This window comes from Argiope bruennichi, chromosome X2 (assembly GCF_947563725.1).
Source record: "Argiope bruennichi chromosome X2, qqArgBrue1.1, whole genome shotgun sequence".
NCBI lineage: Eukaryota > Metazoa > Arthropoda > Arachnida > Araneae > Araneidae > Argiope > Argiope bruennichi.
In genome coordinates this window covers 89,637,849-89,664,917 of record NC_079163.1, presented here as the reverse complement: position 1 = coordinate 89,664,917, position 27,069 = coordinate 89,637,849, and the positions used below count along the sequence as shown (strand labels likewise).

General features: G+C 30.8%; 1 protein-coding gene across 1 annotated transcript in view; it reads right to left on the bottom strand.

Moving 5' to 3' along the window:
• LOC129960519 (mushroom body large-type Kenyon cell-specific protein 1-like) overlaps positions 1-27,069 on the bottom strand; it is a 53,830-nt gene that overhangs the window by 15,859 nt on the left and 10,902 nt on the right. Inside the window, exons 4-5 of the mRNA XM_056074003.1 lie at positions 19,653-19,752; positions 9,484-9,739 (exon numbers count right to left, since the gene is read on the bottom strand). Coding sequence (XP_055929978.1) covers positions 9,484-9,739; positions 19,653-19,752 — 356 coding nt within the window. The remainder of the gene's footprint in view (positions 1-9,483; positions 9,740-19,652; positions 19,753-27,069) is intronic.

Genomic DNA, 27,069 nt, shown 5'->3' with positions numbered 1-27,069 from the left:
GTACTTGCAATTCACAAGAATAGAAAGAATGACTTTCATCTCGATACAGCAGGGCTTGTTTGACTAATCTCTTTAGATCTAAACACTCAAACTTCTGATAAGTACATAGCTGAGAAGCAAATTATCGAAAACTTTATGAATGAAAATACATACAAAACCCCGACATTCTTGTTTCAAATCTCTTGGCTGTTTTTCCGAAACTTTTCTGATTAATAAGATTTTAAAAATTCTGTCCCCGTGTAACCAGTATGGGCTTTTCTGATATTGACAAACAAATCTTTGTTTGAAAAATCAAAGAGATGCTATTTACAGTTTTAGATCTCCAACAATGCCAATTTTTACAATACTGAAAAATTTCGAAATAGCGAATGACCTAAAAATGGGCAGTCCATACAGAAGAAAATAGTTGTATGGTTTGGATCTGACAGGAAATGCCTATGCATGGTATATAGGATCTTAATTGCATTTACATTTCATTGTCACAAATTGCCCTTTTTGACATAGAATACCAAAGTGCTTCTTAGTTCCATTGTCTATTCAAAAATGATTACATTCTATAGACACATGGTTCTTCAAAAACTTTACAACGGTTCCCATTTTCTAAAAACCTGAAGTATAATAATCTCTTCTTGCTGGCAAACTTTAGAATAAATAATACATATTAGATTAAAAAAGGCTTCACACAACTATTCACATTTATTTACTACGTTGAAAAATCTTTTTGCAATTCATTATTCAACAAATCAAATAAATTACCAATTTATTGATGGATTATTTGTCTTGCATATATGCTTGCTTATTCCAGACCTGCCAAGTACTCCGATTTTTATCAGCTTACTCCGGTAATCCAAAAATTATCAGAAAACTCCAATTTTTTAAAGTTTGACGGTTTTATTTTTGTATTTTCCACTCTCCCTATGTAATTTGAATAATCTGCTTGCCAAATGCTTTTTTTTTTTTTTTTTTTTTTTTTAAATACTCCTTTCGGTTTTGAAAAATTATCGTTTCCGATACTGAATGCGGTTTGCTTTTCGTCAGTTGCTAGACTTGCGCTTAGAATCCGGGGGCGCTCTCAATGCGGAGAAAAAAATATTTTATAAATATTTCTATAAAAATATTTTTAGGCATGATTTGGAAATCTCAATAAAAAGGTAACTCTTTGTAATATCAATCAAAATTGAAATGTTTAGAAATTTATTAACTACAGTAAACTTCTTAAATAATACATAGTAAGAAAAGTTACAGCTAAAGAACCAGTTTTTATATTTAAGAAGTAAAGTTATCTATGTGTGTACTTCATATATAAAATAAATTTAATTTGTTAATTGCTTTAGTTTATTTAAACATTCTTTGAGTTTCATTGCTTTAAAGAAATCTATGTCAAAACTGTGAAAATAAGGGAGTACATGGGAATAACTAGTAAAAATTTGGCATCGTAGATTTGCTCCTATTTTTCCAGTCTTGTGCTCCTAAATTTTTTTATGTGGGGTTGGCAGCTCTGTTATTCTATAAGTCTTGCAAAATATCTTCAGCTATAGAACGGGTCATTCAAGTTTTGTAGCACATCTAGTTTCAGCCTGATTTTCTTTCTTCCTATTTTTTTTTTAGTTCCAAAAGCAGAAATTATAAATTCATTTGCTTTGTTTCAAAGTGTTACAGCTTCACGTCGATAGATGGCGTTTCTGTCGCATAAGTTTTTTTAATCTTAACGTTTAGTGTGTAAGAACGATTCTGTGACCTAGACGTGACACCAATTGTGAGCGGTGTCCTGATCTGTAACAGCCTACCTGAAGAGGCACAAAAAATGTGTCCGAAAATAAAATGGTGTTCATCAAACAGAAATGAGTTTTATTTGAAGAGAATTACATAAGTGGTCCGTCGACTACGCAGTATTGAACCATCGAGAGTTTAGTGAAAAAGTCGGCAAGTGTTTCGGTTTTGCCGCATGTGTTTACTTGATAATGTACTCGGTGATTTCTGAATCGTTAGAGTGATCTCCAATGGATATAAAGTGCAAATTCCTTTGATTGGACTATCCGATGATTGGATTATTGTGTACGTTTTGGTTTCAAGGTAACTGTGAGTACACTTTTGTTTTCCAAATTTGTGTATTAGTTTCGTTTTTATGAGTTGCATATATTCAGAGTTATCTTTTCAAAATGTTTTCGAAACCTAAAAAGAGTGAATTAATTGAAGTTGCCAAGGAACTAGAAATTGATATTCCTTAGGGCGCCAAAGTAATTACTATTAAAGATTTAATTGGAAAGAGCGAGATTTATAAAGATAATTATGAATTTTTAAAAACTGTGGGTGAGTCAATAATTGAAAAGAAAAAAGATTACGAGAAAAATGAAGCACAGAAACTAGAATTGGAAAAACTTAAACTCGCGCAATTAGAAAAACAACTTGAACTTGCGAATTTACAAAAAGATGTAACTCAAAAGGTTAATGTGACAAATAGCGATTTTAGTTTAGAAAGTTTGATAAAAAGTGTCAAAACTTTAACTATACCAGTTCCTACACGAGCAGAGTCGTATAATTTATTTTCCCAATCGCTTGAAAGAGCTTTTAAAACCAAAAATGTCCCGGAACAATTCAAGTCAGAGATCCTATTAAATATTTTAGGCGAAAAAGTTGCCAATTTAATGATATATTTAAATGAGGATGAATTGTGTATGAATGAAAAATTAAAGGAATTAGTGTTAAAAGAATTTCAATCCACCCCACAAGAAGTTTTAAATAATTTCCGTAAAGCGAAAAAACGTCCAAACGAAAGCTATATCCAATTTGCATCGCGACTTAGTGCAGCATTTGATTATTATTGTCAGTAAGAAAGGTGATTGATTTTAAAAGAGTTTGTGAACTCATGTTTTCCGAAAAAATATTTGATTCATTAGATCGTGAACTACAAATTCATATTGGCGTGAAACAAGGAGAATCTTGGTATGTGCCACCAGATTTGGCCAGGCATTGCGATATTTATGTATCGTCAAAATTCAAAAACGATAGTAATGTGTTTTCACGAGTGCAAGTTGTAAACCATTCGCAAAAATATCGTACGGAATACAGTCCACAAAAAGCATTCGTAGCGGAAGTTAAAACTCCGAAATGTGAAATTTGTAAATCTAATGAAAATCATTCCCTGAATGTATGTCCTGTGTTCAAAAATATGCTTGTTAATGAGAGAATTGAGGTCGTTAAAAATAAGCAATTATGTTTTAATTGTTTAAATCGCCATAAAATTGCTAACTGTTATTCAAAATCCAATGGTTCCATTTGCAAAAAACGACATAACACTTTTGCACTTGGGAAATACTCAAAGCGAAACAAACTCGTTCGCAGAATGCTAACGCGGGATTAAATCCAAGGTCAAATGTATTCGTTCCGCGAATTGAAAATCCCAATAACAATTCATCGCAACTGACGAATGAGTCACCTACGAACAGTACGCATTCATTCACTGCTACCAACTTAAATGTAAACAAAATGGTTTTATTAAGTACTTCAAATGTGATGATTCGGAATAAAGTAGGAATGTTTACGAGTGCACGTGCGTTACTAGATGTCGGTAGTATGAGTCATTTCATTTCAAAACGGTTAGCCGATAAATTGAATTTGAAAAAGGAAAAACGAAACATCGTGGTTTCTGGACTAAATCAATCATCTTCTGTTATTAACTGGATCGTAAAAACGAAAATTTCGAACGTTAGCGGAAGCTTTGAAAAGGGAATTGAGCTATTGGTAGTACCGCATATAACAGATTGTATCCCCTCCAAACAATTTGACATTGAAACGCTAGAATTAGATAGTTTCAATTTAGCGGATGTGAGTTTCAATGAACCTGGAGAGATGGATATTTTATTAGGTGCACAAATGTTCTTTGAACTTTTAAGATCGGGTCAAATTAGGTTTCCGGGAGCAGACATTGTTTTTCAAAACACTGTGTTTGGGTCTGTTGCTACAGGAAGTGTTCCAATCGAAAACGAAATTACTGTTCATTGTGGATTGGCAATAGAAGATTTAGATGCAAATTTAAGGAAATTGAAGATGTTGAGGGGGATAAATTACAAAATGAGGAGAGTGAAGATCATTTCATGAAAACACATTTCAGAAATGACGACGGAAGCTATATCGTTAAAATGCCATTTAAAATAGACCCCCCATGTTTAGGCGAGTCAAAACACATTGCTACTAAAAGATTTAAATCTCTTTGGCAACGTTTGAAGAGAGAACCAGAGCATATGCAACTATACAGCGAATTTTTAACCGAGTATGAGGATTTGGGGCATATGCAAGCAACTTGCGAAATTCCATGTACATTTTGCCTCATCATTGCGTTTTTAGGTCAGAAAGTAGTACTATACAATTACGCATTGTTTTTAACGCATCAGAGGCAACATCTGGACAATCGCTTAATGATAATTTGTATTCAGAATCTTTTGTCCAAGATGATTTGTTTGCTATTTTGTTGAGGTTTCGAAAACATTCTGTAGTTTTCACCGCCGATATAAAAAAGATGTATCTTCAAATTTGGATACATCCAGATCAGTGTGATTTACATTGTATTTTTTGGAAGGATTTAGAGGAAGAGTAATTACGTGTATTTAAGTTGCTCACTGTTACCTCCGGAACCAAATGCGCTCCTTACTTGGCGACAAGAGTACTAAAACAAATATGCTGTGATGAACAGGACAATTATCCTTTAGCCGCTGCTGCTGGCAAGGATTTTTACGTCGACGATATACTCAGTGGCACCGAGGATTTATCTTCTGCCATTGAACTACAAGACCAGTTAATACATTTGTTAAAATTTGCTGGTATGGAGCTTCACAAGTGGAGCACAAATAATCCTGTTTTGTTATAAAAAGTTCCAACGTCGGATCGAGAATACAATTTCGATAACCCTAACTCAGCAACTTTAAAAACTTTGGGATTACAATTAAATCCTGAAAAGGATACATTTAGTTCTAGTGTTCAAAAAAGTGCGAGTCCTGCAACAAAAAGAACAATGCTATCGGATATATCCAGATTGTTTGACCCTTTAGGTCTCTTAGGACCTTTGATAATCACAGCGCAGATGTTCTTGCAGAAGTTGCGGATTTTGAGAATTGATTGGGACGATGAAGTTCCCTTACACTTAAATAGAGAATGGGAAAAATTTAGTTCTGAACTGAGTCAATTGAAAAATTTAAATGTAGAACGTCATGTGTTATGTTCTGAAGCTCTGAAAGTGGATCTGATAGGCTTCGGAGATGCTCCGAAAAATGCATACGGTTGTGCTGTCTACACCAGGTCTTTGTCAAGGTCTGGTGAGATAAAGGTGTCACTCTTATGCAGCAAATCTCGAGTGGCTCCCATCAAAGAAATTAGTATCCCACGTTTGGAGCTGTGTGCAGCGGATCTGATTCCAAGCTTACCGTTAAGATTCTGTCATCCTTGCAACCAGACATTCATGGAGTACATTTGTACTCGGACTCCACTGTGGTGCTTGCTTGGATCAAAACCCGACCTACATCGTTGAAAACTTTTGTTGCTAATCGAGTAACTAGGATTCAAGAGTATACTAGAGACTTCCAATGACATTATGTAAATACTGCTGAGAATCCTGCGGACTTGATATCACGAGGAGTTTTTCCTTCAAAGATCCAACAGTTGGACATTTGGTGGAATGGGCCGTCTTTTTTTTTCATCTAGTAGTTGTCCAAACTTCAATGACGATCCTGGTGTCTCAGATGGTGAATATCTTCTTGAGGTAAAAGGAACTGCAAAGAACTCTGAACTGAATAAGGATCCTATGACTAATCTTTCCATTTGTAATGATCCTAGTTTTTTTAGAGTGTCTATTAAAAATAAGTAACAATTGTAATAAAATTGTTCGTGCTTTAAGTTATGTTTTCAGGTTTGTCAAGAACCTAAAAGGAGCAGTGAAGACAATAGGTCCACTGAATGCTGAATTATGCAGAGACATGTTTAATTAAAAATGTCCAAATTCAAGAGTTTGCTAAAGAAGTCAGTAGTCTCCAAAAACACCACTGTGTGCCTCCTGGTAGAAAATTAAAAACTTTGAATCCTTTCTTAGATTCTAAAGAATTGTTAAGAGTCGGCGGACGGTTGGGTAATAGTAATTTTAGTTTTAATAAAAAGCATCAGATAATTTTGCCAAAAGGCCATAGATTAACTCTAATTATAATAGAACATTTTCATAATAAATATTAACATGTTGATGCTTTTTCTTTGCTCTATCTTGTAAGAGAAAAACTTTGGCCTCTAAATGGACGTAATAGCTGCAGAAAAATCGTTCATCAATGTATCATTTGTTTCAAAGCCCAACCAACTGCGCCAACTCAAATCATGGGCAATTTGCCCAAGGAAAGAGTGTCACCAGATTTTGCTTTTAATTATGCTGGTGCCGATTTCTGTGGGCCGTTTTATGTTAAGAATAAGGCCCAGCGTAAAAGGTGCTTTACAGAAAATTTATATTTGTGTTTTTGTATGTTTTTGTCTTAAAGCTGTTCGTATAGAAATTGTTTCAGATTTGACTTCTGATTCCTTTATAGCGACTTTAAAAAGATTCACGGCTCGAAGACGTAAATGTGCGAAACTGTATTCAGATAATACTAAGAATTTTGTAGGAGCTAATAAAGAAATTTAAAAACTTCATGAAATGGTTAGAAAACCAGATGAAAAGCTGGCAGGCTATTTAGCGGCAGAAGGTATTAAAGTGGAAATTTATTCCACCAAGTTCCCCACACTTTGGCGGTCTTTGGGAAGCAGCTATAAAGTAATTTAAATACCATCTAAAAAGAGTTGTAATGGGAGTGAACTTAACTTACGAAGAGTTCTTAACTGTAATTGTGCAACTTGAGGGAATTTTGAATTCTCGACCACTTTGTTCCTTGTCAGCTAACGAGAACGATTTTGAGGTTCTTATTCCTGCACATTTCTTAGTAAGTAGGTCTTTAACCTCTTTAAATGAGACTGATTTAACAAATTTAAAAGAAAGTCATCTCAAGAGATGGCAAAAGGTAACTAGACTTGTACAATGTATGTGGAAATTTTGGCATCGTAATTATTTAAGTCAATTACAACAGAGATCTAAATGGATGTTTGACAAAAATAATGTAAAATTAGGAGATTTAGTGTTATTAATTGAAGATAATTTGCCTTGTTATAAATGGCTATGGGTAGGATAATTAAAATTTATTATGGTGATAAGAAAATTTGTGTTGTTAAAATTAAAACGCAGTCTAGTCCTTGTAAAAGAGCCATTTCTAAAATTTGTGTATTGCCTATGGAACATAATTAATTTGTAATATTTAATTTTGAAATTTGTAAGTTTTGATTTGTTATTTCTTAAAGATATTGATTACTATGTTTCTTGTGTGTTTTTACTAGATTTGTGTAAAAGTTGTAATATTGTTTATGTTATTGAATATTGTAATCTCTTGAAACCCTGGGGTTTCAAGGTGGGGAGAATGTTACAGCTTTACGCCGATAGATGGCGTTTCTGTCACGTAAGAAGTTTTTGTTCTTTTTTTATGTATCTTAACGTTTAGTGTGTAAGAACGATTCTGTGACCTAGACGTGGCACCGATTGTGAGTGGTGTCCTAATCTGTAACAGTCTACCTGAACAGGCACGAAAAATGTGTCCAAATATAAAATGGTGTTCATCAAACAGAAATGAGTTTTATTTGAAGAGAATTACACAAAGACTATATGAATTTCTTCATGCATGAGACTACACATATCAAGATGAACCAGATTCTTAAATACAACACTCTAAATAGAACAATGCTAAATATATATGCATCCTTTCAAGAGCTATATAATAAAATTCCCTACACTTCAAAAAACATTTCCATTTTGCATCTAAAACATAATTTTATCTCCAACTGCTACACTAGTTGGAAATTCCTTCCTTGTGTGGTAATCCTGCTGGATGTATTCTCTCCCACCTCCTTTTTTCAAACTACATAGAGAAAAAATAAAGCAGAGAATGACAATTCTCCCACATCAGTACTTTCTGCAAGAGGAAATTTCAAGGCTAAACCCAATAGTCCAGTTGAATTGTTATGAAAAGTGCAAATATGCAGAAAAAATACATAACACTCAATTTATTGGTTTAAGTTGCTAAGTTGGTTCTTGAAAATTAGCCTCTAAGTTTATCCCCAATATGTTACCTGATTAGAGGTGGAAAGGGTAGGGTGAGAAAGGACCTTCATTTTTTTTTTGCCTTTAAATAAAAAATAAATAAATAAAAATAAAAATCATATACAGTCCTATACATTGAGCATCAAATGTCAAAATAGCTTAATTATACAGGGAATAAATTTTTAGAAAGCTTAAAGTTAGAAACATGTTTAATTTCTTTTTCAATTTGAGTGGAATTTTTCAAATTGAAAAAAAAAAAATTTAAGATGCTAAATAAAAGTAAATGCCTATTAAAATTTTATATTGATGACGCTATTCAATAAAAGAGTTTAAACAATGATAGTAAGTTTTTCTCTGTCTAAATTCGCAGACAAAAAAAAAAAAAAAATTTCACCGATTTCAGATAATAGTTATCAGAAAAAAGTGGCGATTTAAAAAAGAATATATATATAATAATAGTGTCAACTGGTTTTCTAAAAATGTTAAATAGTAGTGTTCCCGAGCATAACAAATGTCAGAAAATGTGTTCAGACAAAATAATTGAGAAAATGTTAATTTCAAATTTTATTTACCTTTTTTTTTTTTTTTTAATTTTGAAAAATGACTATTATAATGTCATTTCAAAACGTAGAGCAACAATTTTAGAATAGACTTTTTCAGTCTGCAAATTGAAAAAAACTCGTTGCATATTTTGTTTATTTTTTCAAAGATCTAACAAAAAAATCAAGTCCTTTTCCTGAGTCTCGAGTACAGCAAAATAAAATTCAAGGAATTTTCAAAGATTTTCAAGGACTGTGGGAATCCTGTTCTTTTATTAATTCTGCTGAAATCAACAGTAAAAATTCTTTCTTATACTGTTGAATTAATATGGAGGTTATTCATTAGAGACAAACATATTAATATTTAACCTAAAAAAAAAATGGCTTCTTTCTAAAGATTGCACAATGGTGCAAGTTAATTAAAACAAAATAAAAATGGCTGAAAAGAAGTTTTAAACATGTGCAATAAAATAACTGAAAGAAATGAATTTGATTAATTCTGGATTTCAAAGTATTCTGAAAAAAAAAAAAAAAAAAAATACAGAAGTAGTGGATGGGGGCAGGTAGATCATAGGCTAGATACTTGAAACAAGGAGCTTATACTACATGCCTTAAATAAAAATTCAAGCAACTTTAATATACTGCTGCAAAATATTATATTTGTGAGTGTTTTAATAAAATTTACGCAATTTAAATCAGTTAATCATTATGGGACACCTTCTATTACCTAATCCTTAAAATGAAAAAATAAATGTAAAATAAAACTTAAAAGGCAAAATAAGTTTTACATACCCAGGTTTTAAAGGAATCTGAGGTACTTTTAAAACAGGATTTGTGCACATGTCACTGTCATCAGCATAGTTTGTTGTGTGTTTTGAATGTCGGCTTTTATTGGAGCATACCATTCTTTCATTTAAAGACTGTTTTAAAGAACTGATGCTTAAATCTAAAGGTTGATCCAATAAAGGGGGCGAATTTGAGACACCTTGAGAGGATAAGGCAGCAATACGCCAAGGCGACAATGCTGAGGCGCACGAGGTAAAGGAACCTGAAATAGATTTAAACCAGTATTAAATAAATCTCCTTTTTCTGGAACTGGTCTCTTCCTCTTAAGAAATCTAAAGAATTTACATAAATTATTTTCAGTTGGCAATATATTCAAAAAGCCTAATTCAGTCACACCAACAACATTAGGCCTTCCTTCAGTACGAGTTGGTTTATAATAATATTTTTACAAATAAAAGTTTGGCCATTTGTGGCCACATCTGTTTTGTAATATAATATTTATAATTTAAAAGCCCCTTTCTGTAATGTGAAATGCATTATTGGGAATGGATGCAACATTGCACTGGCTATTAGTAAACATTTAAATTAAATGTTTTTCTCATGTTTAAATATGTCACAAATATTCTAATATTCTCACATATAAAACCTTAGAAATGAATGTAATAAAAAAAATGTTATGATGATACATAATGGAAGTTGCTGAAATATACAAATAACAAATGTTATCTATAGGTACTGATTAAGATTTATAATTTGACTACTGGATCCTATTTCTATGCTTTGTTTAAGCTTGGTTAGATTTAAAGTAACTTTATTGGAGAAAACAGAATTATGTACTTTGAGGATAACTTATTCAATAGTGGGGATAAATTTTTTATTTGAAACGTGTAAAACCAGAATAAGCTACACAGAAAAAAAAAAATTCCTTTGTGGATTTCAATAACATTCTTCTACCTCAATTGCACAATGCAGTATTTAAATAAAAGTTAATAAAAGTCTGACAAATTCAGAATAGAAAAAAAGGTCATTAATTACTATCTTAAGATGTGCTCAAATCCCTGGATTCACCTCACCTGGGGCCTTTTCTCAAATTCTTCACTTTCACAGATTTTCTTTCTTGATATGTCCAGTTTTATGATTATGTTTTCGATTTATCGTATTCAATCATTGGAGAAAGAAAAGAACATTTTCTTTGCACTTTTTAAGTTCCTTTTTACATTTATGCATACATAAACCTACGTATTTTCTGTTTTATAATAATGCACTGTTATTGGAAATTTTATTAAATAATTTATTTTAAATGATCATTTTTAAAATTTTAATATTTATTTCTGCAACATTGCTGAAACACACCTACTGTAAAACACATTTTTGGTTCTGACAAAAACAAAAATGAAAACAGGGAGGACATTATTTCTGCTGTTTGAATTTCCCTGTTATTTTCAGGCTTTTAAAGAAATTGCCTCAACTTTTTTCAAATGTATCTAATATCCTCAGAACAATGTCCCTTTATTTTTTTTCTTTAATTATTGCAGTAGAAAATTTTTTCTACTATTTTTGATAGTATCAATGTATAATAAAATTTAATGTCGAGGGGGGGGGGAACATTTTTACTTATTGAATTTCAGATAAGCCTCAATTATGTAAAACAATTCAATTTCTTTTCACAACTATATTAACCATTACTAGAAGATACATGCTACTCTAGATCACCTTGTAAAGTAATGAAGGACTATACTCTGTTCTACTCTAACTTGGCAGTAGAGTATATTCTAGGCATGCCGAATCACAGTCATTACCAGGGGAACTGCGTTACTTTAAACTACAAAGTTGCTAGAAATGCAGATCGCTGGCGAAACTTTATCTCGCAAATTTTTGGCCAAATAGTAAATATTTATTTACTTTATTATCATTTTAAATCAGAGAATTAATTTTTTCCTTATTTTGTTCAATATTATTGATACATTATTTTAATAAATCATTAAAATTATTTCATTTCTTTCCATCGTTTTTCAAAAAAAAAAAAAAAAAAAAAAATCTTTCAATATTCTGTAAAGCATAGTTTGGCTAATGTTTTTCGAAAAGATATATGTATCATCGTTCACATCTTTTAAAACTTTATCTAATGTTGGGATCTCATTTCACCGAAAAAATGCATGGATTTTTCGTCAAATACAGGATAATGTAAAATCATCATATTTTACAAGACTTGAATGTTTACCTACTGAGTCTGGTCGTTTCTTTCCATGGGTATTTAAAGGACTGGATGCCTTTACTTCTTTTTTCAAACGGAAACTGTTCTTTGCGAAACTTTATCGACGATTTGGTTGATAGAATCTTGAGAGTTTTCTTCTCGGAGTCGAGAATAAACATTTAATATGTTTCTGCGAGCTGCACTTTTTGTTGGTTTCAATCGTCTTGAAGGTGTATACAGAGCAGTCGGTGATAACTTTTTCAGACATTTTAGCAGTGAATAGAAATAACGAATTGAATAAATATTCAACAATCGAAACTAATAACTACTAATGTGATTAACAGTATCAAAAATATCAGCTGGTAAAAAAGCAAGAATAAAAAAATACGAGTTATGATAATAACGGTTGCGAACTAAATGGAACAAAGTCGGCGGAAACGTACAAGAAAAACGCGCCAAATATTTGTCCTTGAAGACCGGTTCTAGCCAAAGTGGAATTCATTATGTCAATCATTTAGTTTTATTCGTTCGCTTTATAAACAAAATACTTAACAGGTAAGCACTTCTAACTTGAGAATAATTTTAAATACATACTGATAAAAAGGATTTCTGTAATTTATTATATTATTTGATAAATTTCTACGCATTTTAGCTATTTTAAAGTCAAAATTGATGGGGAACTCTTTCCCAACGCGGAGTGTTACATTTTCTGCCTTTTACAATACTGCCAAGTTACGGTGAAATAGAGTATAGATGCTTTGATGAGATGGCGATAGAAACGAAATTTGGTTGGTGCCGAGTGGCAACGTGGAGAAAGAAGAGTGGAACGGAATGAGGTGTGCATGAAAAAGGAACACCGGGAGGAACAGCTTATTAAAATTTAAAATGTTTCATGTTTAAATGTTAGTCTTTGTAAAGTTGTGTAATGTAGTGATCGTCCCTATGTGTCAAAAAAGAAATAAACCAATTCGGTTTAAAAATAGGCGTGTTTCTTTGGAATAATCCAACGCTACCATATTACAGCCTTTTGGTGGCAGAGGTGGGATGTGAAAAACAGAAGTGCCTGAGACCATTAACAAAAAGGTGATATAGGGGTAAGTACCTTTTCTATCTGAAAGTGCCTGATTTAATTTCAATCTCAGTTTTTGTATTAATAACTGGATTACGATTTCCAAGGGCACTCTCTTATCCGTACTATTTCGTTGATGTGTTTAAATAAAAAAAAAAAGTCATAAAAATTTGTCAATTTTGAAAAAGAGTATTTTAAAGTTGTATTTAAATATTATTACAACAAAATCGAATCGATAATAATACAACTGTTTAAGTTTTATTTATATTCTAAGTGAAATTACTCTTATACATATTTTGTACTAAATGTTGCATTAGAGTATTTCGTTTTTAGAATTTATGCTTACGTTTTTGAAAATGAGTATTGGTTTTATTTTGTTCTAGGTGAAATTGTTCCGATTCATATTTTGTATTAAATTTTGCATTCGAATATTTCATTTTAGAATTGATGTTCTGACTTTTGAAAACAAAAGTCGTATATGAAGTGAAAGTTAACCGTTATTTGGTTGAATTGATGATAGAAATTCAATTTTCATTGAATTAGATACAAAAAGTGGTTTGATTTGCATTTGAGAAAATTTTATTTCATTGAGTTAACGATATATTATTTTTAGAATTTGTGTTCTTGGTGTGAATTTTGATATTTTTGAGTTATTTTGTGTTTAAAAGAACTATACCGAATGATAATTTTATTTTGAGAATTTGAATGATTACTCTTGTTTTGGTATCAAAGTAAAAGTTAGTAGTAAGAAAAACTGATATATATATATATAAATTTCTTACTGTTACTGTGTTCTTTAAAGGTGAAAAATATGCATACAGTATAATTTGAAAGAAAAACAAATCGTCTGTTACGAACGCCGACTCATTTTGTTCCAAAGTTTCTCAAGGTTAAATGTATAAATTATTTGGCAGATCGGATCGCATAATAATTTGTTTTTATGAGTTGCTTGGTAAAATTTATGTTTCTCTGAATTGAGAATACTACTGGAATTATTTTATTCTGATTTTTGTTTTCGAATAGAAGTTATTCTGAAGAAAAAAATATATATATGTAATGGTTTTGTTTCCATGATATTCTTATAATTGAAAAGTGATATATTACATTGAAATATTTTGAATAATTTTCTTTTGTTTTATACAAAAATAAGCAATTATTATTATTATTTGTTTCGAGTTAGGGGTGAAATTGAGAGGTTTTTAACACACACATATTGCTCGCATTTATTTTGAAGATTTATGTTTATCTTAAATTGAAAGTAAATGAAAATTATCTCTTTCGTAAATTTTTGTAGAGAAATTTTCATGAGATAAACTTGAACTTTAAGTGTATTTTATTGAATTTAGATTGAAAAGCGTTTTGTTTTTATGCTTGTTCGATTATTCTGTTGATGTAGTTAAGTAAATATTTTAATTACTTGAAACTTTTGAAAAATAGAATACGAAGGTGCTATATATATGTTTACGTATACATTAGTTATAATTTAAGTATACATTTTTTTTTGCCTGTTGGTAGTGTAAAATCGATAACTACTTTTAGTTAAATCTATTACCGAAAAATAAGCTCCTTTTTACTCGTCTTATTTTTATTTTCTTTTTTGAAAAGCATTCTGATCTTGTCTCTTTCGAAATCCTGGCGTATTTGGCAAAAGCGAGGAAGTTATATTTAATAGAGATTTGCGAGGAATTAGGATTGGAAGTTGATTCTTCTAGTAAAGTTACGGACATAAAAAAATTAATTTTGTCTAGCGAGACATACAATGAAGAGGTGAAAATAATTTTAGAGAGGGTTATTGAAGACCGGAAACAGCAGGAAGAAGAAAAAATAGCCCGGGAGCGGGAGGCAAGACAACATGAACTGGAACTGAAGAAAATCGAACTTTCAAATAGAGATTCCGAGCAGAGGAATGAATCAGAATGAAGAAATGAAAAAAAAACCAAGTATACAACTTACTCAGATTACACCCAAATTTGACGAAAAGCAAGATGAAATGGGACTATATTTAATAAATTTTGAAAGACGAGCAGAAATAGCTCAAGTGCCAAAAAGCCACTGGGTAGCTTATCTTTTAGCAGTTTTACCGCCAGAGCTATCAAATATGCTGGCCAGAGAATCACCTTTTGATGCGAATGACTATGACTTTGTGAAACATTTGATTTTAAAAAGATATAGATTGAATAGTGAGAAATTAAAACAATGCTTCTATAGACACCACAAGTCAAACGACAAATCTTGGAGGAGTTATGCTCAATAACTTTATAGCTACTTGACTGAATGGATCACTGAGTTAAAGGTGGAGATATTTCAACAACTTAAGGACCTGATGGCGACTGAGCAACTGAAGTTTCGAGTACTAGCTAAAGTGAGAGATCATTTTCTGGAAGATTGGCTTAAATTTACCACCCCTTTCGATTTAGCAGAAAAGCTGGACGATTTTGAAAGTATTAAAGTACCTCTCCTAAAGTATTTGCCAAACAGCAACATAAGAGCAAAGAATTAAAAATAAAGGGTGTTCATTAATTATTGTCGGTGTTTCCGTATCTCATAACTTTCGAATAAAAAATATTACGCAAAAACCGATTACGTATTCGTAAATTACAACTCAAAGAATTTTAAGTTGCAACAATGCGATCTTAGCGTATTTGCCGTCTGGGTAATTATGACGTCATAAATAAAAATGGCGACCGTGCAAGAAAAAGCAATGTGTGTATTGTGATTTTTCGAAACTAAATCAGTCATAACTACACAACGTCGCTTCAGGACCACGTACAAGAAAGATCCGCCTTCGGATAATTCTATCAGACGCTGGTTAACAGAATTTCAGGAAACTGGTAGCGTTCTACACCGAAAGGGAGCGGAAAGAACGAGCATTTCGCAGGAAAATGTTGATCGCATCCAAGAAATGTTTACTCTCAGTCCACGAAAATCAACGAGACAAGCAGCAGTGCAGTTACGAATGCCGCATACGACGATATGGAACATTCTCCATAACCGCCTTCATCTGAATGCTTACAAAGTGCAAATTGTGCAAGCTTTACACCCGAATGATAAACCGCGTCGTTTTGAGTTCGCTGAACAAATTTTGACTGGAATTGAGGATGATGAAAATTACCTTCGAAAATGGTTCTTCAGTGACGAATCCACTTTTCATGTGTCAGAATAAGTGAATAAACATAACTGTAGAATATGGGGCTCAGAGAACCCGCACGATTATCGAGAATTGGAAAGAGATAGCCCAAAGAAGAATGTTTGGTGTGCGTTATCACATACTGAAGTTATTGGACCTTTCTTCTTTGTTGAAACAACTATAAACTCTGTGACATATCTTGACATGCTGGAGATGTATGCGGTTCCTCAGATGCAGCAACATCAGCCAGATGTGATACACACAAATTTTAATACACAAAAATAACAGTACATCTCAATTTTATTTTACAGAAGAAGCATGAAGGTAAAATTACAAATTATTATCAGAAATCTAACTCATTCTTTAATATTAACTAATGAGCTTATAACTGAAGACAAATAGTGCAATTAAAATCAATCGAAGCATTAGAATGCAAAGAAAATAAACTAAATACTGAGTTATTTAGAATTCGATAGTATTATTACAGTGTATAAAAATTATATAGGAATTATTATAACAACTGTATATTATTTTCCATCTTCTATATTAAATCTTTGAATATGTTAAAAGGAATTTCTTATAAAATTTACCTCATACGCTTTGGTCATATTTTTTTTTTTTTTTAAATATATATGCCTTTTAATTAGGAAAATCTTTTGAAATAGACATGATCAGAAAAAATTTATTCCTCTGCTCTATTCTGAGTAAGCATATTTTTATATAAAAACATTAAAAGATGAATATACAAAGATCAAAATTTAATAGATAATTTTGAATGGAATAAATTAATCTTTGTAGGACATGATTAAAGTAAAATGCAGCAATTTTTATTTACAATTTTCTGCAAATACCTCAAAAAGAGAGAAAAAATTCCCAGCTCAGCATACATTTATCAAAAGTCGTCGGATACTTTCAAAGTTCGTCAAAATAGAAGCGAGTTTATTAAACTAGCTATTTCATAACGGATATTCTTTAAATGATATTTTAATTCTAATCTTAACAAAATTAAGCAAATTATTTTGAATACAGTTTTATTTTTTGGAAAATCAACAATCAAAGCAACCAAAAACAGCTTCCTCACTAAAATCATTGGGCCCTCCCATACCTTTCAACATTGATTACCAGACATCAGAAGCAATTCTACTGACATATAACACAGTATCAAAAAAATTGAAATACAGATATTTCTAAATTAAAATTAATATTTTTAAAAATTATTTGACAAGCATTTATTTATAGTTTGTAAGTAAAATGTGTTTTTTTATAAATCACACAATTTTATAGATTAAACAAATGAATACTATTTGTTAATGTATAATTTTTTTTCATTAACCCTTTAAAGGGCCATTTTTTTCTAGTCTTATTATGTTAAAATATTTTTAGGCTTGAAATTAGAATAAGAAAAGGGATTCATTTAGCTTATTAGATAAATTTAATTTGATTAATTAATAATTAAGTAACAAATCAAGACATTTTGTCTGAGATAAAGAACTGAAGCATCTAAGTTTCTAATTTACTAAAAAAATTTGTCAGAACTTATGCCTATATAATTTCATACAAAGATTGATAAATTTAGAGGGAAGCAGACTTCCCACGGCCCTAGAAAGGGTTAAATAGCAAGCAATTTTGTTTTTTTAAATTATTACACAGTATAGCATCATACTCTCACATAGATATTTGTAATAAAGAGCAACTCCAGCATTTTTTGTAATCATGTTGATTCCGTTCCCTCCTCTCCCTTCTATGCCTAATCACACTAAAAATTTGTGCAATACCACCACTGCTGCGAGCAAGGATTCAGGAACAGGATGTTTTTGTCAGTGTCTACCCTTCTTTTCTTTTGTAACTTTCTGCAGTTTTCCCACTATATATCCATAACTTTGAAGTTTTCACTTAATTTCCGTAGTAATTATGAAAATTCCACAGCTATTGGAGGGAAGCAATAAATAAATATACTTCAATAAAAAAAATACTAAAATAACACATTTGGTAATATTTTGCCAATTTTAATACCAAGATTAGCATTCTTCAGAATTGGGAATTGAATATACAAGCAGAAATTGGGAATTGAATATACAAGCATTTTTTTTTTTTTTTTAAATTCTTGCACCAATATTCCCTTACTCTCCGAACAGCAACATTTTTAATTTACTTATCATTTTAGTGTCATTTTTTAACTTTAACCTTCAATTCTTCCTAAATAAGCTCATTAAGGTTTGCATCCAGTGTTTGAGGTAGTGCTTTATGAACTACAGAAAAGTTATAGACATCAGGGAGAAGCTGTACTTGTGATCAATGAACCTTTACACCATGAGTATACAGTACATTACTTATTCCTAATGCCGACATGCATCCCCCTTCACATGTCCATCCCCATGTTTCACTATTATAATTGAGTTCACCTCATTACCCCCCCCCCCCATATATGCCCATTGCAATAAAAGTTAAAATTGCATTCATCTGCAGACAGGATATTATTCTAGTAAAATACAGCTTCATTAGCGATTTTGTGAAGAAAAGACCAGCCTGTCAGTTTTCAAACTTGCAAATTTGTTCTTTTGTGTCAACCGCAATTTACATCAGCCAATCTCATCATTTGTTCAAAAATGGAATATTTTTCAATTAATTTTGAACTAATTTCTATAATAATCAACCACCGATTCTTTGCAATTTTTCTGAGAATAAATATCTAATTGTGTAGAGTTAATTTTGTCTTACAAACCCTTCTTACATTGGATGTGATCAAATTTTCCTTTTCAAAACGTTTTATCTGAGAAAGTGCAGAAAATTTACTAAATTACCAATATAGACTTAATTTAACACTTCTGTTCATTTAAAAATGTTTTGCAAACGTGAAAACTTTATTTTTTACAAAATATTTAAGCCAAGATAACCCCTAAATGATAGTTAAAATGACACCATTATGTTAAAAAAATCTTAATGAATTTATAAAAAAAATGTGCTGGTGTCTGGTTTTGTAGCAAATTTACTTGTCTACTTGTATTTTAATTTTAAAAAAAGAAAAATTCCATATTATAATAAAAAAAATATTTATATTTAATTCAGAATCAAATCAGCATGAAAATTTTTCAATAAATATTTGAATTGAAATCTTGCTTCATTTTAAATTATTTTTATTCAAATGAAACATGGAATTACATTAATTAGTCTGTAACTTGCATTAATTAATCTGCAAACTTATTTTCCAATATAAGCATATAAATTTTATTCAATTTTTTTTTTCACTCAACTGTTTGCACACAAAATTAAAAAAAAAAAAATGTTTTTCTTTGATGTATGCTGCCTTTAAAAGAAAAACATAATTGTCAAGGTAGCAATATTACTTTCAAATTTAGTTAGTAAACAATTTTAATTCTTAAGATTTTTTTTGACACATTATTAAAATAAATTAATAATTCTTCAGACATTCTTTATGTTAAAATACGTTAAAAATAGAGCAAAAACATTAAAAAATATTTATCAAATGAAAGGAAGGTAAAAAACATTTATATGAACTTTGTTGAACATAGAAAATAATGTTTTTCAAGGTGTTTAAGTTGCTAAATGTGGATATACCTTCACAGATGCTTGGAAAATTACAGCAAAAGACTTACGCATAAATTTTAAATATAGCTATGAATTAAGCTTTGGCGATATAGAAATACCTAAGCACAGATTAATACACTTTTTTCCTACAGTACAATTAAAAACATTCAACCAAACTATATTAAAAGTAAAAAGTGGACTATTTTAAAAATAACAGAAAATTAGAATAAGCCTCTTACCTGATACAGTGCCCTGATCAGATGATACTGAATGTTCATCTGTATCAATTCGCAAAGAATTATAACCATCAACAGTAGGGATAATTCCACTAGCGGGATCCTAAGAAAATACAAAAATTAAATTAAAATTATTAATTAAATAATTTAATTTATTAAATTTAAAAGTGCAAACAAAGTTAAATATTCAGTAATAAATTCACAATACAAACACAAACAGCAATAGTTTCATAATATATTAATAAAATTATATTTTTTATAATAAGCCACAAAATTATAACAAGATATATTTCATATCCATATCTAGCAAGAGCAGAAAATCTTATGCTGCAACTACATATTTTAAAGTTAAAAACAGCAGCAAGTATGAGAAACTTGTCCAGTTCTGGTTTAATATAGTTAGATTAGTATTCTGTTTAAGATTAGATCAGTCAAAATTATTGGTCGACCTTTGGTGGAAACTATAGCTATGTCGATCTCTGGTAGTTCTGGTGTTAAAATTATATGGAAGCTACTTTGGTATAAATCTCAATCTTAAAGCACAGGCAATTTAATAGGAAGGAAACCTAGCTGCAATGCCCTCTTCAAACTTTTACACTACAATAGCACTGTGATGTTGATGCATTTATTATAAATGCACATAAAAAAATATTTTTGGGTAGAATCTCCATTTAGAACTGCCTTCACCTGTATATGTCCTATTTCTGTAGAATTTTTTTTTTTTTTTTTTTTTTTTTTTTTTTGCAAGAAAGACTACATTTTTTTTAATTAAAAAAACAACAACAGAGTTTAAAGGGCCTAGTACGTGCACTTCTGCAACAAAATATGCAAAACTGGTGTTTGCTATGCTCAGAGTTTATTCTTTTCATTTTTAAAATTGAATTGGTCATTTTCAAGTAATCTAAAATACATTTCACTATCTCCACAATTCATCCTGCAGGAGGGAAAAAACATGATATAGTTATATTGGACATCAACAGAAGTAATTAAGACAATAGAATTTTAGTCATATATTTAAATTTTGTAATTACTGGCTTATACTCGCATTACGAAGATAGAATTTTTGCCACCTTCCAAAAACAAAGGAGGCATATAGCAAAATGTCAGACTTTTGAGGTAACATTTATATTGACATAAATAAGCTTCTGTAGGGGGAAAATACCCTTGGCTTAAAATCATTCAAAAGAAATATGCTGAAGTTATTGGATTAATTAAAAAAAAAAAAAAAAACACCTAGCAAACAATCATATTGCAGCAAGAGGATATCCATAACACGAATTCACCAATAAGATTTTAAAAAAAAAGCTTAAAAAATAAGATTCTAGGCTTTTATTATTGATCTTGACAATTGCATATTTAACTATTTAATGTGTCACATAACTGATTTCTACAATATTTAACTATTAATTTTTTAAGAGTTTTTCTGAACTTTTTATTAATAAAACTGTAAACAACTGTTCTGACCACAAAAAACCAAGCAAGAAACACATTCTTCATATTACAAATAAATAAAACCTACAAATAATTACTCAATATTTTTATACATTTTAGGACTCGAGAACAAATAAATGAAATTCTTATAAAATATAGAATGATTCAAATAAGAGTCTCAAAATAAAGAATGCTTATCAACAGATCACCAAGTTTAGTACTTATCCAGAGAAGAAACTTTAAATGGGGAAAAAAACAGATTCCCAATTCTAGTTAACTAAAAGTGTAATTCTCTAACCAGTAATTTAGAACAAGGGAAGAAGTTTGTCCTTTTTTTAAAAAAAAACAAATACAAGCAAAAATTTTTATGAAGAACATCTTAAATGTCAACCAATATATCTTACAAATTCAAAAAACAAGGAATTTAATTTAATTTTATTTTTTTTAAATGCCCAGTCTCAAGATAATAAGAAAGTTAACATGCATGTACAATAAATTTGAAAAGATTTAGAAAACATTTTATAGTGAACTTTAGACAGTTTTGACCAAACACGATTTGAGTGCTTGGAAATAGGAGTTTCCCAATCTGACCAATAACTTATTTTCTAACTCTAATCTACCAACATGCCCATATTTTTCATTTATTTTTAAGTGTGCAATATTTCCAACAATGGCTGTGGCGGTCAGTAACGATAGAATTGCAAAACAGTTTCTACATCAGGTTTTATTTATTTTCCATTATGAGGGAAAAGTCGAATTTTGTACTCACTACCTCAATATATTGCATGCACAATACTATTTCTTTTGAATTTGGTGAATGAAAATAAGAATGAGAAATAATGAGCTGCCAATAAAGAAAGATAATTGTTATATTAAATCAGACAGAGATCCGAAATTTCTCTAAATAATTATGGTAATTATGAAAGTTCCTTATCGGACTTCTCAAGGGATAATGAAACAAAGTTTGGAGACCTAACTTGGAATTTTTATGAACTAGAAATTTAAAACAAAAGCAGAATGTTAAAAGGATATTAAATATGTGAATAAATGTGGGATAGATTTAGCCCCAAGCGATGGCAACACGCATAGGAGTGACGTAATGGCACTCGCTTTTCCCCACTAGAGGGAGAGTAGAAAGAACTTCACAGTACGAAGAACGAACTCTTTATGATGTTGTGATGCTTTAATTTGTGTAAAAGGCAGCCAGCTTTACTTTTTCATTATTTTAAGTGTGTGCTCGTCCTAAATGTTGTGCCAGTCCCTTTAATTATTAATTAAAAAATATTTAAAACGATCAAATTCTCGTCATTATTGGTTCTGAGATTAACACTCAAACCCACAAGGGAGCTCTAGCCGGTTGTATTTTGGACACTTTATTCAATACCCTAGACAACATTTTATGGATTCCAACTGTCTTCAAAAAGTTAACGAACGGAAACGACACCAGATGATGAACACGGAGCTAGTATTGTGGATATTTGCAAGTGATAATCGAACCGAAAGTAGTATTTTCTACAACGGAAAACGGTGAGTAAAACTCTTTAATTAATGATTTTATTTGGAAAAAAAAAAAAAAAACATTTGATGCTTAACCTAGAATTTTGATGCAATACAAACTTTTAAATTTGATGAAAATTACAAGTGTAAGAAAATTGAAGAATAATTCATGAAGTTATTTGATGAAATTCTATATTTGATGTAGAAAAAACAAATGTTCTTTGAAGAAATTTGTTGATGTTAATCGCCTATTTGATGTTCTTTTGATACTGAATTTGATTCTGTTTTCTTCCTCGGTTATTTGATTTTTGAAGGCAAGTTTGAGTTATTAATTTGAAGACTACCTAACAAATTTTGAATTACTATTTGATGTTGTATTAAAAAATTTGTTTAGAAGAAAATTGTGAATTTAAAATTTGAAGATTTCGTAACGAATTTTAAATTACTATGCGCTTATTAGAAAGTTATCTAGTAGAATATTTAAAATAATATTGCTGCTTATAATGGGGTTGATGCTTATTTGACTTCTTTTCTTAAGATTACTTGAATGAATATTTTTTGAACGAAATTTCGACTTAAAACATTGTAGCAAAATATTATTGTTTCATTTTTGAATTTATATTGCATATTTTCTTAACATTTGTTGATAGCATATTCTGACTGAATTATTTATTTTGAGTGTATAGTAATCACAGTTAAAAATTTTTGAATAATTCTCTGAAAATTGTCTAAAAACATAGAATAATGGCTATTCTTAACGATTATCCACAAATTGCAAAGTCTAAAAACTAGTAGTATGAATAACATAAAACTGCATAGTTTCATTTTTGGTGAAGATGGTGATAGACAAAATCGATCAAAAATTAAGAAAATTTTCGGGATTTCCAACTCCTTTCAATTTAGAGGAAACAAAGTGAAAAGTACTCAAAGATTTCTCCCTTAAAGATATAAACGCGATTTGTAATATACTCCATTTAGAATTTTTTACGGATTTGGAAAAATGTTGTGACGTTATCCTTACTAATTTATGTAATCTTACATTGCTGAAAATGGAAGTTTCTGATTTGAGCATTGACAATGACCTTGAAATGGAGCTAAAACAAAATCCCCGCCATAACGAAATTCCTGACACTTCGCAAGAACTACACTTTAAACACCGGAAATCACCGATTGATTTATCTGGGCTGACTCAGAAGTTTCCCCTTTCCTTGAATACTTCTGAGAGTTATACCGAAAAAATTAACAATACTTTTTCTGCTTTCAGCTTGAAAGATATGTCGAGTTAATAAAACCTTTTTCGTCTCAGGATAACTATAGTGTGGAAACTATCATTGCTGGTGTTGAAGATATTTTTGACTTATACTAAATAAAAAGTCCAATTCATCAAGTCATTTTTGTAAAGAAATGACTAATTGGTCCAGCTTTATCTCTAATAAGGTCTATTCGCGTAATTAATAAATGGAAAACAAATGAAAAAACACTTGACAGAAGAATTTTCTCAGAAAATTAATGGTCTTTAATTACATAATTTGATGCAAGCTAGATGCTTGAAACCTACCGAAACTTTGCAGAAATACTTTTTGGCCATGTGAGATTTGGCACATAAAGGCTCTCTTGATGAGTCGTCCTTAATTGATTATGTCATAAATGGTATTCCTGATTCTTCAAACAACAAAATTATTTTATATGGCTGTAAATCCATTTCTGAATTCAAAGAAAAATTAATATAAAAAAACTCTTTCATGCTTCAAAAACTTTTAAACAATATGTAAATAGGAAAAATTGTTACTCATGTGGACTTATAGGTCATAAAAGTACCTCGTGCACAATTAAAGAATGTGGCAAGAAATGTTATGGATGCAAAAACTTCGGCCATATACATACTAATTGTCCCAAAAATTCTACCAATTCTATGTCAACATCTAATCGCAACACCTCTATCCCTTCGGATAGAACTGTTCACTCAATTTCTCAATTGTCTGGACAAATTTCCGCAAATCCTATGCATATTCCCATAATGCCAAAATTCAATTTCCTTCTCTTTGTGATACCGGTTCACAAGCCACCATAATTAACGACAAATCATATCAAAGTATTGGATTCCCACCATTGTATCCTTCAAGCATAACTTTCTCAGGAATTGGCTGAGACAAAGTACACAGCATTGGATTTTTTCAAGAAGACAACACTTCCTGCCAAAATTCATGCTCTCATTGCTAGACTTCTAAGTGACCTTCTTCGTGATAATGTAGAATTAGAATTCGGCTTCTTTTCATGAACTGAAAAACATACTTTTCCAAAATCCGGTTCTTCATGTTTTTCCACAAGGTCTTTCTTTAGAACCCTAGGCTTTGGTGCTGTACTTTCCCAAAAATTTGCTGATGGACAATTCCACCTTATCCATTATTTCAGTTGAAAAACTTCCGTTCAACAACAAAAATTCAGTAGTTACGAGTTAGAAGTTCTTGCAATTATTGAAGCACTAAAAAAAATTTAGAAACTACTTGCTAGGTACAAAATTTAAGATAATGACAGATTGTGACACATTTCAAAAAGCAATGAATAAAAAAGATCTACCTCCGAAAATTGCTTGATGGGCGTTGGTGCTTGAAGAATTTAATTATGAAGTTTGTCACAGGCCAGGTAAACAGATGAAACATTTGGATGGCCTTAGTCGTTATCCTGTTCTTGTAATCTCGCCAAATTATGTCACACAAAAGATCAAAATTGTCCAAGAAAACGATGAATTTATTTCTCAAATGAAAAACATGATGAGCACCCAACCAATTGATGATTATTTTCTTAATAATGACATTTTATACAAATTGCACTAAGGCAGCGAACTTTTGGTGGTTCCACAAATGATGCAGGCAGAAATAATCAAGAATGCACACTCGCAAGGTCATTTTGCGTCTAAAAAAACTGAAGCAATTGTTTCTCGAGACTTTTAAATCCCTAACCTTCCAAAGCTTACCCAAGAAATTATTTCTAATTGTATACCTTGCACACTCTTCTCTAGAAAAAGCAGTAAACAACAAGGACTGCTTCATCCTATTCCAAAAGGTAATAAAAACCCTTGATTGTTACCATTGTGATTTTTTAGGACCCTTACCATCCACTAAAAAGTGTTATAAATATATTTTTACTGTTATTGATGCTTTTTCAAAATTTGTATGGATTTATACAATTAAATCTCCTTCAACTAAAGATGCTTTGGACAAATTAATAATACAACAGACCACATTTGGAAACCTTTTGAAAATAATTACTGATAAAGGTAGTTCTTTTACTTCAATAGAATTTCAAAAAAATTTTGAAGAACAGTCGATTGAACATATTTAAATCACTACTGGAGTATCACGTGGCAACGGACAGGTTGAAAGTCTCCACGGTACATTAATTCCTGTTCTAACCAAATTGTCTATTGAGCCGGACAAATGGTTTAAATATGTACTACAATTACAATGAGTTTTAAACATCACTACAACACGTAGTACAAAATTTACACCTTTTCAACTTTTAATTGGTATTCAAATAAAACAAAAAGAGGATATCGAGATCAAAACACTACTTGAAGAGGACATTATGAACACATTATTCACGACAAAGAAAAACTATGCGTCGAAGCCAAGCAAAACATCTTGAAACTACTACAGAAAAATAAACATCAATACAATAAAACCCATAAACCTGCCTGTAAATATAAGCTCGGTGACACAGTGGCTATACAGCGTACTCAGTTTGCTACTGGTCTAAAGTTTCGCCCAAGATATTTTGATGCTAAGATAGGACTTCACGAAGGCCCGATCATAACGTCAACTGCTGCGGATGAAATGAAGAAATGGTACTAAGTTTAAGCATTCACCATTAAAAATTTGTGTTTTTTCTATCTTTTTCCTTTTACTGCTCTTTCTTTTATTTTCTTTCATTTCAGCCTTGTTGCCTACATCACTCTCAACTGCAACTCGGCCGTGGACGTCTGGTATACAGCACGGCTGTGTGATATAGATTTAGCCCCAAGCGATGGCAGCATGCATAGGAGTGTCGTGATGGCACTCGCTTTTACCGACTAGAGGGAGAGAGTAGAAAGAACTTCACGCAGTATGAAGAACAAACGCTTTAAAATGTTGTGATGTTTTAATTTGTGTAAAAGGCAGCTAGCCTTACTTTTTCATTATTTTAAGTGTGTGCTCGTCTTAAATGTTATGCTAGTTCCTTTAATTATTAATTTAAAAATATTTTAAACGATCAAATTCTTGTCATTATTGGTTCCGAGATTAAAACTCAAACCCACATATTGTATACATATATTATTTTCTAATCTTTATTTTTGTAAAATATTCTTTCTACATAACTATATTATATATATATATATATATATATATATATGGAAAAAAAGCCAATTTTAAGTGAAAATGTAATTTTTCAAATTAAATAAAAATGTGTTTTGACTGTTGGTCTGACTTCAAACAAGTGATTTGAATATATAATC